The sequence below is a fragment of the Diadema setosum genome, chromosome 19, assembly GCF_964275005.1.
Source record: "Diadema setosum chromosome 19, eeDiaSeto1, whole genome shotgun sequence".
NCBI classification, from domain to species: Eukaryota; Metazoa; Echinodermata; class Echinoidea; order Diadematoida; family Diadematidae; genus Diadema; species Diadema setosum.
In genome coordinates, this window is record NC_092703.1 from 9,361,717 (window position 1) to 9,376,972 (window position 15,256).

The 15,256-nt window shown below is 38.8% G+C and overlaps 2 protein-coding genes across 2 annotated transcripts in view; one reads left to right on the forward strand and one right to left on the reverse strand.

Annotated features, from left to right (window-relative positions):
* LOC140242989 (17S U2 SnRNP complex component HTATSF1-like) overlaps positions 1–497 on the reverse strand; it is a 40,999-nt gene extending 40,502 nt beyond the window's left edge. The window contains exon 1 of the mRNA XM_072322729.1: positions 357–497. Coding sequence (XP_072178830.1) covers positions 357–497 — 141 coding nt within the window. The remainder of the gene's footprint in view (positions 1–356) is intronic.
* Positions 498–7,323: 6,826 nt separating this feature from the next.
* The window catches only part of LOC140243062 (protein OSCP1-like), a 32,696-nt gene continuing 24,763 nt past the window's right edge, over positions 7,324–15,256 (forward strand). Inside the window, exons 1-2 of the mRNA XM_072322799.1 lie at positions 7,324–7,519; positions 11,333–11,487. Of these exons, the coding sequence (XP_072178900.1) occupies positions 7,408–7,519; positions 11,333–11,487 (267 nt within the window). The 5' untranslated portion in view covers positions 7,324–7,407. The remainder of the gene's footprint in view (positions 7,520–11,332; positions 11,488–15,256) is intronic.

Below are 15,256 nucleotides of genomic sequence, written 5' to 3' on the forward strand. Positions count from 1 at the left end.
GATTCTGTGAATTCACTGGATTAATGCAATTTAGATATTCTAGTCCTGAAAAAGCCAGAGATCAACAAACAGTGAATCAAACCTATTAAAATACTGTAAAACACGATATTTCGCAGCATGCAATTTTAATGAAGTGGAGCCGACGGCCTTTTTCACGGCATGAAATTTTCGCGAGTTGCCTCTAACATTCAATGCGTATAGTGTAGACAAGAACTTTCATGTGCATTTTAATTTCGCAAATCTTGGCTCTCGTAAAATTCGTGAAATTAAACTGCACGCGTACATTCCTCATTTTACAGTATTGTACATTCGGGGGGGGGGGGGGGGGGGAAGGACTTTAAAGAGCAATGTCTTACCCGCGGAAACCATGCTTGCTTCTGAGGATCCCACTCATACATGCTGCCATCGTTGGGGTCTGTGTAGATGTAGCCATTGTCCCGTTTCCACTGCTCTTCCTGTTCCTGTTTCAGCTGCCACTCGAAATCATCGGACTCCATCTCACCGACTGTCTGGAGTCCTTTTCAGTCTTATTTTCCTTACCTGAAAAAATACAATTTATAAGTGTATGAATAGAAATGGAATGAAAGAGAACATTATACTTTCATTGCATATGCATGCAATATCCCCACACAGTCTGCATACAGAGTATCTTAACCCACTGAGGATGGTTTGATTTTGCTACAACACGCACTTCCCGTAGATGCTTGTCCAAGTATACTCGGGACTTGATGTGTTGTCGCGGACATATGGTTGTTGTACAGATATCGGATAGACTCTCTTTTCATTCTTTGTCATAATTATGGTATACTACGGACGGTCTACTGTCAACGTGACGTCAGTGCAGCATACAACTTATTTATATAAAAATTTAATAGGGTCATAATCTAAGTTTCTAATTGGAAGTTATGACTTGGGTAAATGAAAAATGTTTTTAAAAAAAGTGGAAAGCATATCTTCAAACCAATGCCCAGCAAAGTTTTGTCGTTGGGAGCCTTCCACCTCTGCTCTAGTCTAGTGGATCTAGGAGAGTCCAAGCGCCAGCAGCCCAGCGAGATATTGGCAACTACGACTCGCTCCCGAGAGGGGGCCGCGCGCGACGCCGAGGCGTAGGGTGATCCCCGCACCGGGCCCCCCGAGCGCGAGCGCGAGGGGAGACGAGGCTGCTGCGCTACTGCAGCTGCATACAGGCTGAAGCATTTAGTCCCACGTATCCGAAACTTTGTCTGTCGACAAATCGATTATATTTTCGAGACAGTTCGAATTATTAAACACTTCGATTTCCACGTAAAAACAAATCCATTCTCGTAAGCTAAATCACAGCTAGAAGAAAGATGAATCTACCACATCAAACCATCACAAAAAGTCTGTCAAAAATGAAAATCTAGACACCAGTACGTTACTCACAGGGTGAGAGATCGAACGACGGAGCCGGAGCTTCGATGCGCGACCAATCTGAATATATCTCGCATTAAATTACCAATATTTTTAATGAGTACCTTGTATGGTAGCTATCAAGGGAAAACTGAAATTCTTCGCAACGCTTGTTCCTTGAGCAGGCTAAACAGGGGAAATGTTAAAACAGTTAAGTAAAAAACAACAACAATAACAACAACAAAAACACCTAATTGGGCCCTTTTTAGACAAGAATGATATGCTTCAATATGCTTCCCCACGCTTCTATTGTTACTGTTAAAACGTCACTTCTGTTGTGCACGTTTCGTTCCGATATAAAATGAAGTGAAAGGCAAGGGTGAAAGGTAGACCTATAGGACTAGCTACACGCTTCCAGGAAGGAAGGGGGGATTTATTACAAACAGGGCAAATGTGCCACAGAGCTTGGATGAAATAAGAATTGACCTACTTCATGTATAGTGTTATAAGTTACGCAACTGTAAATATTTGAACTGCATTATTTTTTTCTCCTTCTCATTTTGTTTTCTAATCCGATCCTTTTTTGCGTCTGCCTCCTGATCGGTATATAATATTAAGTACTCTTCCTTCCTCTTCTTCTTCCGCCTCCGAGTCTTCATTCTCCCATTCCAAACTTCTTGCTCTTTTTCTTTTTCTTTTTCTTCGGCTTCTCTTTAAATCAAAATTTTCTTCTTCTCTTCTTCTACTTAAGTTCTTTTCCTCTTAATTCTTCTCCGTAAAGCAAATTCTTCTTCTTCTTTTAAAGTAAATCCTTCTTTTTCTTCTTCTCCTTAAATCAAATTATTCTTCTTCTTGCTTCTTGCTTCTTGGATTCTTTCACATCCTCCCCGAGTTCTCCCGGAATCCTTCTTATTCTTTTGTGACCTTTTCCTGATCACAAACGATTAGTGCACGTCATAATATTATGACCAGGATAGACCAATGACTATTCCCCACTTCCCAGATCGTGCAGTGCGCACTGCCTGACCTCAAAACAGATTGCGTATAAAAGAAGAAAAAAATATTCGTAATAAAATTTGAGTGGATTTTTGTTCACTAAGCAACGGATATAACTTGATAAAATCACAATAGTGTATTGTATCATTAAGAACCAAGACATAGGAAACCTTAATCCGCACCCCACCCCGTTAATTAGAGGGGTATAGGCTCTATTCTCAGACTCGCTCCCTCTTTTGAGCTCCTCATAACATACCTCAGTCAAAATTTCTGAGCCCCCCCCCCCCCCCCCCCAATGCACTCCCTATCAAGGTGCAGCTCTCAATCCAACCCGATATCCCGAGAATACTCGGGCAGGCGACCATGGTCTGTGCGTGTTACATCAAGTTATAAGCAACATCATGGTCCTCAATGGGTTAAGACGAACACCCCTCAATCCCTCCCCTCCCCCCTCATCTCAGGTAAGCTGACGAGTAGATTTTTTTTTCTCAATACAATCTGTTTAAGAAACCAACTAGGCCTAAAATAAAATCTCAGTATGTAAATGTTTGTTATATATTATAATGAGTATAATAAGTTTCTGTCAGAGTCCGAAGAGAAAGACAGAGAGAAGGACACTGAAAAAAAAAAACACCGTCATTTTTAAAAGAAATCTTTGGGTAAAAAGTCAAATGCACTTAATAAAAAAAAAAAAGACAAAACGATATTCTACACGGGTCAGATTTCGTCGTGCTAAAAGTACTCCTACAGTAGATTTTGAAAATACACATGGGATCCAACGGTGGGGGCCGGAGGGGGAGGGGGAGGCATGCAGGGCTTAATTTCTGTGCGCGGAAAGGAAGAATGAATAGACATTTCAGTTGAACGACATTTAGATCAGTAAGAGGGTTGATGTTATTGTGAAAGGTTACATTCAAGTGCTCAGGGCCCTTTCTTTCAAAGAAATGAAATAATAATAAAAAAAAGACGTATCAAATGAGATAACCTCTCATCAAGGAATGTTCCATACGTCAGATTGACAGCCATAATGACGTCAGCATCTGTAAAGATGCATTGAATTAATATGTACATGCGGTATTAATCACAATTGTATTGATTGTAAGTGAACATGGAAAGTTCGTGTTGATTTTCTGCGCAATTATTTTTTAAAAATGCACGGTGTTAAGTATTTTCCTGTATAGCACATTCTGCATTCATTGTTTTCTATAAACTCTTTTATTGCTTAATAGGTTATGGAATCCTGGCATGGTGAAACTGGTGTATAAAACAAGACTCATTTTCTCTACCTTTGATACAGAAAAGAGCCATACGGATAACCCTTTTTCGAGAAAAAAATCCACCTTCATTCATTCATTCATTCATTCATTCATTCATTCATTCATTCATTCATTCATTCATTCATTCATTCATTCATTCATTCATTCATTCATTTTTCCATTTCCAACAGAGACATATAATATTTTACAGAAATTGAATACAGGTACATAAATTTCATCATAATACATAGTAAAGATAAGTTTACAAAATATTGTAAGTATACGGAAGGTTCGAAACATGATGGGGAGGGATGCTAAAAAGCAGTGCTTGTAGGGTGCATTCCCCCAAACGTAATACAACAAATTATAGATTGATAGACTGATATACATAAAAAGTGGCAAAACAAAAGAAACTAAAGGTGCATGCGATCACACATCGCCGGTTTAGATGGCGGTTCATGGCGGTTCTCAAACCGCCGTGAACCGTGTCCCAATGATGGCGGAAAGCACTTTGACTACGTTCTCAACACGTTTTGAACACGGAGCAAACGTGGATTGACGCGGTATAGTATAAACACGTATCGTCCCGGAAGGTGGAGGAGTCCATACCAAGCCCATGTAGTTGGATGCAATCAGAGCCCTTTCACTTGTCCTCAATGGGTTTCAACGATGAGCGTTTTGCTTTGTTAGGTAAACATAATTTTAAAGAAATTATGAAACGTTGTAACCACCTGTGTTTTACAGATTGATATAAGTGATGCAACAACCAATTTACCTTCAAGTTTCAATGTGGCTTTTCTCTTTCTCTTTTAATTCTTAAAATATCCGTATTAACTGTCATTAAAAAGACATACCTATCAAAGCAGAATCCAAAATAGTTTCCAAAGTTTCCTGTTCATTTGTAGGTTTATTTATCACATGATGTACAAGTACTTGCTTGTTTCAACATCTCTCTTTTTTTTATTCTTTCTTAATTAAGTTTTCACTTAATTATTTGGCGTGTTGAATTTAAGATCTTGTTGCTTGTTTATCCATGTTTTCACAAAATTACTCCTTCTTATCTTTCAGAGCTTCTTGTGAAATATGAGCCAATAAGGAGAGTTCCTAAATCGTAAGGGGAATCTGTATGTGATACCCTCGATCCATTACGACAAACTACTATAGATGGCAAACGTGGTTTATGCCGCCCCAGAACTGTGGAACAGCATCCCAAGTGATAGAACATGCAAATTCCATCAATAAGTCCAAAATGTTTTTAAATACTTAACTGTTAAAATAGTAACATAGTGATTGTAGATGATGATTTATGCAACATGTTACTGTTTCTGAAATTACCTTTTCCTGTTTATCTTTTTGTTCCCCCTCTAAAGAGCATAGAGACCTTGCCAAAGGTATTATGCGCTATATCAAAGACCAGTAATGATGATGATATAATAATGATATCTTTAACAGCAGTCAATAAAAAAGACATATTATGTACATTATACATTATCAAAGAAGCATATTATAGTATTATGTGCATAGTTTCCTCTTTACTTACAGGTTCATGTAACATAATAATGGTGTTTTTTCAAGTTTCAACATTGCTTTTCCCTCTACTCTTTTAAGTTTCAATATATCTGTATCAAAATGTCTTACAAAAATGGCATACATAATCACGAAAGCAGAACCTAACATATTTACATTATAAGTCTTCTGTGTGTAACACGTTGCTGGCCATCTTAAAAGCTGTTAAGCTTTGATAAAATTATGAACTTACCTTTTAATGTAAATAATGTACTATTCAACATACCTAACAACTTTTTGAACATTAAACTTTATTTGTTACTGTATATGTGTTAAAGAAGTAAGGAAACTGTAGCATTCAATATATTTACCCGATCTTGCATTATGGGTTCATCTTTGCGTTTATCTCCATTTTTTACTGCTCCGCCACGAAGTGTCGCCGGAGCCATTATTCTCTCTTAAGTTCATTGTTTCTTTTCGCTTGAAAATTATGACGGTGTTAACACGGTATCATCACGGATCCTGCGGTGCAAACACGGAGGATGCCGTTCTTAACACGATGAACGGCGATGTGAACACGGTCCATTTCAAACCGCCAAGACCGCCACGAAAAATTAAACATGTTTAATTTTTCTGGCGGTTCCCCGCGGTTCCCCGCGGTTCTCGGGGTTCATGGCGGATGGGTAACGGATGACCACGGTTTGTGTACGGTGTAAACACGGTCTTTGGCGGAGCACGGCGATTTGCTGAACCGCCATGATGAACCGCCATCTAAACCGGCGATGTGTGATTGCACCTTTAGGCATGGAGACCTATACTTAACCTAACTACCCCCCCCCCCCAAAAAAAAAAAACCACCCTGCATGGACAACCCCACTAACATTTCTTGAACACTAAAATGCCTTGGTTTTTTTTTTTCTAACACTCAAGATCCAGGATTTTGTATCACTTCAATATTGTATCTGACGTGTGCCTCACTCGGATGATCACGCCAAGCTCTCTAGAAGTTTTGTGATGCTGACATTCTTTTCTTTTTTATATTTTTCATAAATTGCTTTCAGTTGTAAATTTCATGTAAGAATTCATCTCCTAATACACCCGATACAAGCATGGCCGAGGGCACGTTTTCAAAAGTGTGTGTGTGGGGGGGGGGGCACTTCCGGGTTTCATGAGCTAACAAGCAAAAAAAAAAAAAAAAATCATCTAGTTTCTATAGCGCAAAAACAAACGCCTTACCGCCCAAAGATTTCATTCTGTTCTTTTCTAATGCCACTTCTGCAAGTTCCGGGGGAAAAAAGTGTGTGTGTGTGTGTGTGGGGGGGGGGGGGGGGGGGACGGGGGGGGGGGAGGGAAGGGGAGGGGCCGAGCGCCCCCCCCCCCCCCCGTTCCGCAGGCCCTGACAAGCAATGCTTTTATTTAGATTCCTCATATTTCACGTGTTCAATTGTCTTAATTTTCTGTATTCGACAATACACCCATTCAATTTGTTTATATGGTTTATTTGTTGAAACATGTAATGGGTCTATGGAACAATAAAGACAAACAATACAAACAAACACTGATATGGTTGCAATAAATGTACTAAATTGCTTCATGTTTATGCCATATAGGCCTATAAGTTGCAATAGTAACTAAAACAAGATAATGATAATAGTAAAGATAATAACAACAATAACGATTGAAAAATAAAAAAAGTTCGATATATCCTCTATTCAAATGCAATAAAAATAAACTCTATAGACACGAGGAGTATACAAACCACTCAAATTCGAGTAACAGCATGTGATATCGGACTCGAAAATGAACATAATGCGCAGAAGTTCATGTTTATTACTCACAACTACCGTACCATTGAAATTTTGATGCGATGTTCAGTTTTGTAACGTGGTCAATCAAATAACTCTATTTAAGTTGAGCAAATTGCAACTTAAATTATTAATGAAAATATAATTTGATGCCTTTTTTATCTGATGTGTTGTTTTTTGATATGAAAATATTTATTTTCTATTCTTAAAATCGAATTACAGAAAATAAAGATAATATACTTCAACAAAAAATCGAATCGTTGTGACGATCGACGATATCCAGGGATACATGAACGCCAATTCTCCGTCCTGCGTCGCGCTACGTACGTACATGTACGTACAGCTAGCTGCTACCAGCACCGACCAAAGCCGAAGGTCTGAACGTCGTCCGAAAACCTTTTGGAAGCTGGAAGGAACAAATTATTTGTTGTAGTTCTCGTGTGGTGTCAGTCTGCAAAGAGGAGAGTTAGAAAATGTCTCAACGCGCCTTACCAATTCTTTTCATCAATCTCGGAGGAGAAATGCTTTACATTTTGGATCAACGTCTTCGAGCTCAAAACATTCCTACTGATAAAGCACGTAAAGGTAAGAGAGAGGATAGTGCTTCTATGGTGAATGGTGTGCAGCTGCAGGTATAGTACGCGAACGAGACCGACCTGCGGCACCCTGTGCCTGTTGATCAGCCGGGGTCAGCCTTCTCCGCCCGTGTCGGCGGCGCGGCGAGTATTCACTTGAAACATCACCAGTATACTAAGGGCTCACACCCATAAATATTTCCCCATAGGGATGTGTGTTAAAAATCAAATTTCAAAAAATTCTGTAAAATAGCTGGGAGAAATGAGGTGTTTCAGCTTCACTAACCTGGATAAGTTAGATATACCCTTTCATCCATCAAATTTTCAGGGTGGATTCTTCAGTTCAAATTCTGTCCAGGGGTCTGCAAAGCCAGACTACGAGTTCTTGTCACTCAAAAAATCACCCATTTTCCGTACACGTACCCAATGAAATATAGTCCCCTCAATCAAATTCCACCAGAAAAGCTTTCATCTTCCAACTAAAATGCAATTTGTAGAGGAATTCATACTCAATATCTACAGCTATTCATTTTTTTTTTTTGCCAAACTGCATCATTGATTTTTAATTGATTTTTTTTTTCTTCATTTATTTTGGTATCTTTGTAACTATCCACAGTCCAGTCGCTGTACATGGTACGTCGCGACAGGGCTGTACGAGCGCGACCACCAACCACTAGGAGAGCGACGTAATCGTATCACGATAGCTTTGAATTTTGATACTTAACATCATTTTTGTCACCTCAAACTCATCGAGTATACTCTTCAATATTTACTCTACATCTGATGCTATCAGTATTCAAATGTACGCAATGAAACTTACCGAAATTGATCATCATATCCAGCATGTCCACACGGTACACAATCTTTCACGCCAGGCCTAACTATACACAGCCCAGTCGCTGTACATGGTACGTCGCGACGTACCATGTACAGCGACTGGGCTGTGTATAGTTAGTGAAAGATTGTAAAAGATTGTGTACCGTGTGGACATGCTGGATATGATGATCAATTTCGGTAAGTTTCATTGCGTACATTTGAATACTGATAGCATCAGATGTAGAGTAAATATTGAAGAGCATACTCGATGAGTTTGAGGTGACAAAAATGATGTTAAGTATCAAAATTCAAAGCTATCGTGACACGATTACGTCACTCTCCTAGTGGTTGGTGGTCGCGCTCGTACAGCCCTGTCGCGACGTACCATGTACAGCGACTGGGCTGTGTATATAGTATCTTTGGTACGAATTTGTGAAGGGGTCTGGGACATTCCATTGTATTTACGGGTGTGAGCCCTATAGCCACCCTATCTAGACCCATCTATATCAAAATAAATGTTTGAAATGGTAGTGTTATGATGTACTTTCGAGGTGCATGTATATCAATACGGCAGCGGAACCTCTTATCCGAAGTGAATGTCACAAAAAAAAAAAAGGGATAGTTTGGAAGAGAGAAAAGAGAGAGGAAGAGAGAGTGATCATGATAAGGTGGTCTGGTAATTTCTCAACCATTATACAGGCTAGGGGTAGGCCCTAGGGCTACACATGGCCAGCCAGGTACTAAATTGAGGATGTTCGATAGCTGTTCCATACCACTTACGTGGAACCCCGTGATCCCCAAGTAAGTACTGTCACTCCACCAGGCACCACTACTATGAGCACTAGACGGAAAGATCAGTTTGTATTAGTGTATTTATTGCCGGGGATATTACATGTACATGTAGAAACTATTCTGCGGAGACTATATGCATCCCTCTACTCCAGCTCACAACACAATGTGGGGAGATCTAGCATACAGTACAACTGTTTTATACAATTATCCCTCCTTCCCTCTGTTTTGTGGGACATGTTTTTATTATTATTTTTATGATTATTATCATCATCGTCATCTTCATTGTTGTTAACTTGTCTTTTTTTTCCCCCCACGCTTCTGATCCCTAAAAAAGCATTTTTCTTCTGCCCGTAATGGGATGGTATCTTTTGAAGCATGACAAAAGACCTAGATTCTATAGGGGATGGGTTAAATGCATACAGTCTTTACTGTTGTTGTTATTATTTCTATCCATATTATTACTATGATTACAAGATAATCTTTTAAATGTCACACCATGGAAGTGAATGGGTTCCACCTCCCTTGGCACACAGTAAGCGAGTGCCTATCTGGATGTTATTGCCAGTGGCGGATTCAGGGGGGAGCGCACCAGGCGCGCACCCCTCCTCCCTTTATTTTTTGTGAAAACAAAAGAAAAAATGGGGGAGGAGTCATGCGCCCCCTTTAATTTTGTAAAGGCGCCCCCTCTTTAAGAAATTCCTGGATCCACCCCTGATTGCCGTGCCTGTCAGCACTTGCGCTTTAAAAATCATTGCTGTGATAAAAGAGATGTGTGAAAATAAGACTTTTCAATTGTCAGTGTCACACAAGAAGTACATACAAATGTAGATTCTAGATGTGATTCATGTTTACACAAACACCAAAACAATAATGATGAAGCAAGTGATGTAAGCAATCAAGAAACCTTCATTTTATTGCAGCTGATATGCTGCACTTAGTAGACACTCCAGAAATGCTGTTCTACATGTAAGCATAGTTTTGATCCTGCCATCATTGTAGTCCTTATCAATCATTAGTACATCGGACATTATCATCCTTCAATCATCAAGCCAGCAACAAATGTTGACAGACATACAATGACATATGGGAGAAATTTTTTTAAAAAAATATCCATATGAGCCAGACTTGTCTAAATCCCTCCCTTTCCCCCTCCCCCTTTACTGTTGAATGCACACAATTATTGTGATTAAAGCTGTTTCACAGACTATAATGATCTATTATGATTGTGATTGGGTAGCATAATAGTACATTATTGTTGACCCCTCATGCTACATTTATGTTTGCAGGCACAGTCCTCAATTGACATACATGTACTTGTGGGTCAGGATTGCCTACCTTCCTTTCATAATTGGCTTTTAATGAAATTTCATTAAGCTGTCAGATATGGTCCATCCTAACATTTCTGATAGCCACAACAAATTCTATTGACAAATTACGCAAGAGAATGGCATATTGCATGGTGTGAATTTCTACATGATTTCCAGTAGAAGTACTAGAACTTGTGGCTTTCTACAATGTAGTAACTTTAATGCCTACTGGCTTGTCAAACAATACAAAGTATGTACAGCACTTTGTACGTGCAATTGACTATCACAGAATTACAAATTTGTATAGACCGATTCTGTGACGCGCTACATGTATGTGTATTTTTGGCATGGGCAGCGCCATTACTGCGGTGTCCCAGCCGACCCCCCTCCTCTCTCCCCCACCCCTCTCACGTGCACGGAATGAAAAACTGATGCGTGGTTGTTTTGGCCAATAGGCGTCTTGTACTGAGTGCACGAACGCTTGCTTAATGCGTGAAACTTTGTTACAAGTGTGCGATAAACATGTTGCCCGGGGGTGGGGGAGAGGAGGGGGGGGGGGGTCGGCTAAGACACCTCAAAATGAGCTCATGGCTGCGCCCAGTGCCACAAATTGTCTGCTGCCCTCAACGAACCCGAATCGGTCTATACTTGTACAAGACATCAACTGAATTTATAGTTTTGACAGTAAAAATTTTCTCGTAACTATACTATTACTGGACATAGACTTGTCCACCTCTAATCCCTGATAAGTAACAAACATGAGTGCTAATCCACCAAGTACAATGTATAAAATCAAATGAATGAAATGAAATCATGAATCATGAAATAATACTCTCAATTCATGCTCAAGTTCAGACATTCTGTGCAAGCGCTTGATAGTCTTCCTCTTCCTTTATTTTCTCTTGCAGTCATGTATGATATTGTGAAGACAATGTTCAACCAGCGTTTTGTCGGGGAGCTCTTCAAGCCGCAGGACATTTACTCCAAGAAAGCGATGAGGACCGTGTTTGATCGTTTGGCTCATGCCTCAATCATGAGACTCAACACAGCCAGTATGGATAAGGTAAGCCAGACACTAAGGAAGGCAAACAAGGTCCCCCGATGCTCATCTGTGAGTTTGTGTGACCTTTGTTTTGTTTTGTTTTGTTTTTTGTAGGGTAAATTAAATTTGCTGTAATCTAATGTCACTTGTGCAAACAACATCAATCACTACTTTACTGTTTGTTTACTTTTAAAACAGAGTTTGCCATCAAAACAGATTTCAGGGCTTGACATTACTGGTTACTTTTTTTTTTCTGTGGTGGCCCATTCGGGTCACTAAAATCTTTAATTTTGAAATTTTAGTGGCCCGATCTGAAGAAGAAAGTTAGGGGCCCAAAATAAACAAAAACATAACAATTCATTTTGAATCTGAAGTGCCTGCTCAGGTCACCAAAATATAGCTTTTTTGAAAATTTGGTGGTGCCACATCAACTTTTACTGGCCCTGGGCCACCACTAATATCAAGTCCTGGATATAAACTGTAAATTCTTGTTTTAGGTGAATGCAGGGTACAAATGTCTGGTGAGAGCTTGTCAGCACAGTCCCATGTATTGAACTTCATGTAGTATTTGGACAAATTAATTTCACACCTTTTGTAATCAAGCTGCAGAGATTTCACTCCCATTTCATCACATTTCAAATCACAAACCTTCCTCAATTTGTCTGAAAAATATATGCTAACATTTACTCCCCCAGGTACAACTCAGTACAGTACATACAAATGTACACATGTCCTTAAAGGGATTGTACAGTATTGGTGGAGATGAGAATTTGGCTTTTAACTTTTTTTGCGAGATACCAAGAAAACACTTATGATATAGTACGGAGCATACCATTGTAAGAGGAATTCAAAGTTTATTTGATGAAAATCGGGTTTGGAATGACTGAAACATCCAAAAACAAAGTAAAACAAAGCGATCATACAGTGTAATAAAGTATGGGTCCCACACTTTATTAGAATCGTTCTTTTTTGGATATCTCAGCCATTTCAAAACCAATTTTCATCAAATAAATGTTGAATTCCTCATAGAATTACATGCTCTTTCATATTTCATAAGAGGTTTCTCATTATCTCACCAAAAAATGTTAGAAACCTGAAATTAGGTCTCAACCAAAACTATACGATCCCTTTATATTCAATGCTTTATGATCTAAATCTTAGCGGTGAAAGTACATATTGTACGGATACAGAGCACTGTACATTGTACATTCACTTGCACCTTGTTAACTTCTTTTTAAGGAAGTGGAAGACAAATACACTTGTATTGTGTGCAAGAATGTAAGCTTGAATTCAGTCATGACTTGTTGGGTTTTTTTATGCCTCCGCCATGAAGTGTTGCCGGAGGCATTATGTTTTCGGGTTGTCCGTCCGTCCGTCCGTCCTTCCGTCCGTCCGTCCGTAATAAATTTTGTGAACAGCGTAATTAAAAAACCTTTTGAGGTATCCTAATGAAACTTGGCATGTATGTGTATTAGGGGGTGAAGTTGTGCCTATCAACTTTTGGGTGCACATGCTCAAGGTCAAAGGTCAAAAGGTCAAGGTCAAATGCTTAAAATTTCACTATTTCCCCCCATATCTATGCAATGCCTGAAGATATTTTCTTTAAACTTAATGTATACGTGTATTACCCAATTAAGATTCTCTGGTGAAAGTTTGGGTCATGAGGTCAAAGGTTAAAGGTCAAAAGGTCAAGTAAAAATGTTGAAATTTTACTTTTTTCTCTGTATCTTGGAAATTGTTCAAGGTATCTTCATGGAACATAGTATATAAGCATGTACTGATGAGCAGTGGTTATCTAGGGAATTTGGGGTTCATGGGGTCAAAGGTCAGGGGTCAAAGGTCAAGGGCAATACTTCAAAATTTTTTGCTATTTCCCTTATGTATGCAATGCCAGCAGGATCATTATTTTAAAACTTGGTTTATGCATGTATAACCCAATAGAGATTCTCTGGGATTTTTTTTTTTTTTTGCCAAGAAGGTCAAAGGTCGAAAGGTCAAAGATCAAGTGAAAGTGCTGAACTTACTTCTTTCTCCATATCTCGGAAGTGGCTCAAGTTATCTTGAAACTTAATACGTATTTATGTATGTTCTGCCTGACAGTGATTCTCTTATAAATCTTAGGGTCAAAGGCCAGATGAAAATGATAACAATTTACTGTTCAATACAGAAATTGCACTTTTTCTCCATACCGTGAAAATTACTCAATGCATAAACTTATGAAAGGGTCAAAGTCAAGTTAAAGTTCTTAAATCCCCAAATACATGCTCTCCTATTCATCCAATTAAACATAGGTCAAGGAAGGTGAACATTCAACACATTTGTGACAAACATGTCATTTCAGTATTTTGCCAATTTTGTGCAAATGTAATCACACATTGTCCACATGTACTATAGACCTATTAGAAGAATCATGCATTATGGCGGAGGCATACCAGTCACCGTAGCGACATTTCTAGTTAATGAATTAGTTTTATGAGTATCATACAGCTGTTTATCACCCCCTGACACAATGTGCATTTGAATACAATTGTATTATACAGAATGTAGAATTAAACTGTGTAGATTTATTTTGCTCATGAAATGTTATGTATACATGCTATTGCGAGCCAAAATGGCTGTGATTGTAGTATGAATGGTTTGTGTGTTGGTGTTGTTTTTAATTTTTACCTCTGCCAAGGGAGGAGGTTATGTTTTTTGTTACCGTTGGTTTGTTGATTTGTTTGTTTGTTTGTCCGTGTGCAAAATAACTAAAAAAGTACCTAGTTACCGGATTTGGATAAAACTTACAGGAAAGTTGAGAATGACACAAGTAACAAATGATTAAATTTTGGTAGTGATCTGACAATTTTATTGGACTTTATGAAGGGTTTTTGATATTTTGACAGGTGCATGTAGGGTCAATGAACTTGACAGTTCAAGATGTGCATTTTTGAGGTTTTCAAACGTGCACTAGAGTGTGTGCTCTAGTTTCTGCTAGGGAGAGGCGCGCCGTGCAGCCGAGGGTTTATATGACGTAACAAAGGCTTCTCATATTGGGAAATCGGGCGATTTTTCAGCTTGTGTATGTACGGGTGGAAAGCACTGATCTCTATGGAAGAGCCCAAAGAGCTTTTCCCCAGTGGTGGAGAGGAGAAAAATCTCTTTGGGAAGAGCAAGATCATCGGTGGAGAGTAGCTGCTTGGTCTAGGTCTGCACTCTCAGAGTGCTTTTCTAGTTGTTTTTTTGTTTGTTTGTTTGTTTGTTTGTTTTTTAAGGCAAACTCTCCTCTAATGAGATGGATACAGTGACCTTCAGTGAAACTCCAGCACGTACAACTTGTACATATATACATGTAACACATTTTTGTTGTTGTTGTTGTTAAAGATATGGCAAAGTTTTCGTTGAGATGGGGATTCGAGTTTTAACATTTTGTGAGATAATTAGAAACCATTTATATGAAAAAATATCAAAGAGCATACAATTCTATGAGGAATTCAAATTTTGTTATGTGAAAATACATTTGAAGTGGCTGAGATTATGCAAATCAAAGAGGTCTTAGTAAAAAGTGGGACCTACCTTAATAATTAGGACCTCTTTGTTTTGCTTTGCTTTGGGATATATCATATATTTTAAGTCCTCTTAGAATTGTATGCTGTGCTTTTTAATATGTCATATGTATACATGTAAGTGGTTTCTAATCATCTTTACAAAAAGTTAAAACTTGAATTCCCATCTCAACGTAAACTGTGTCATCCCTTTAAATGTGTAATTTGCATAGATCTCTATTCTAGCACGTTGCCTGGTTACAAGT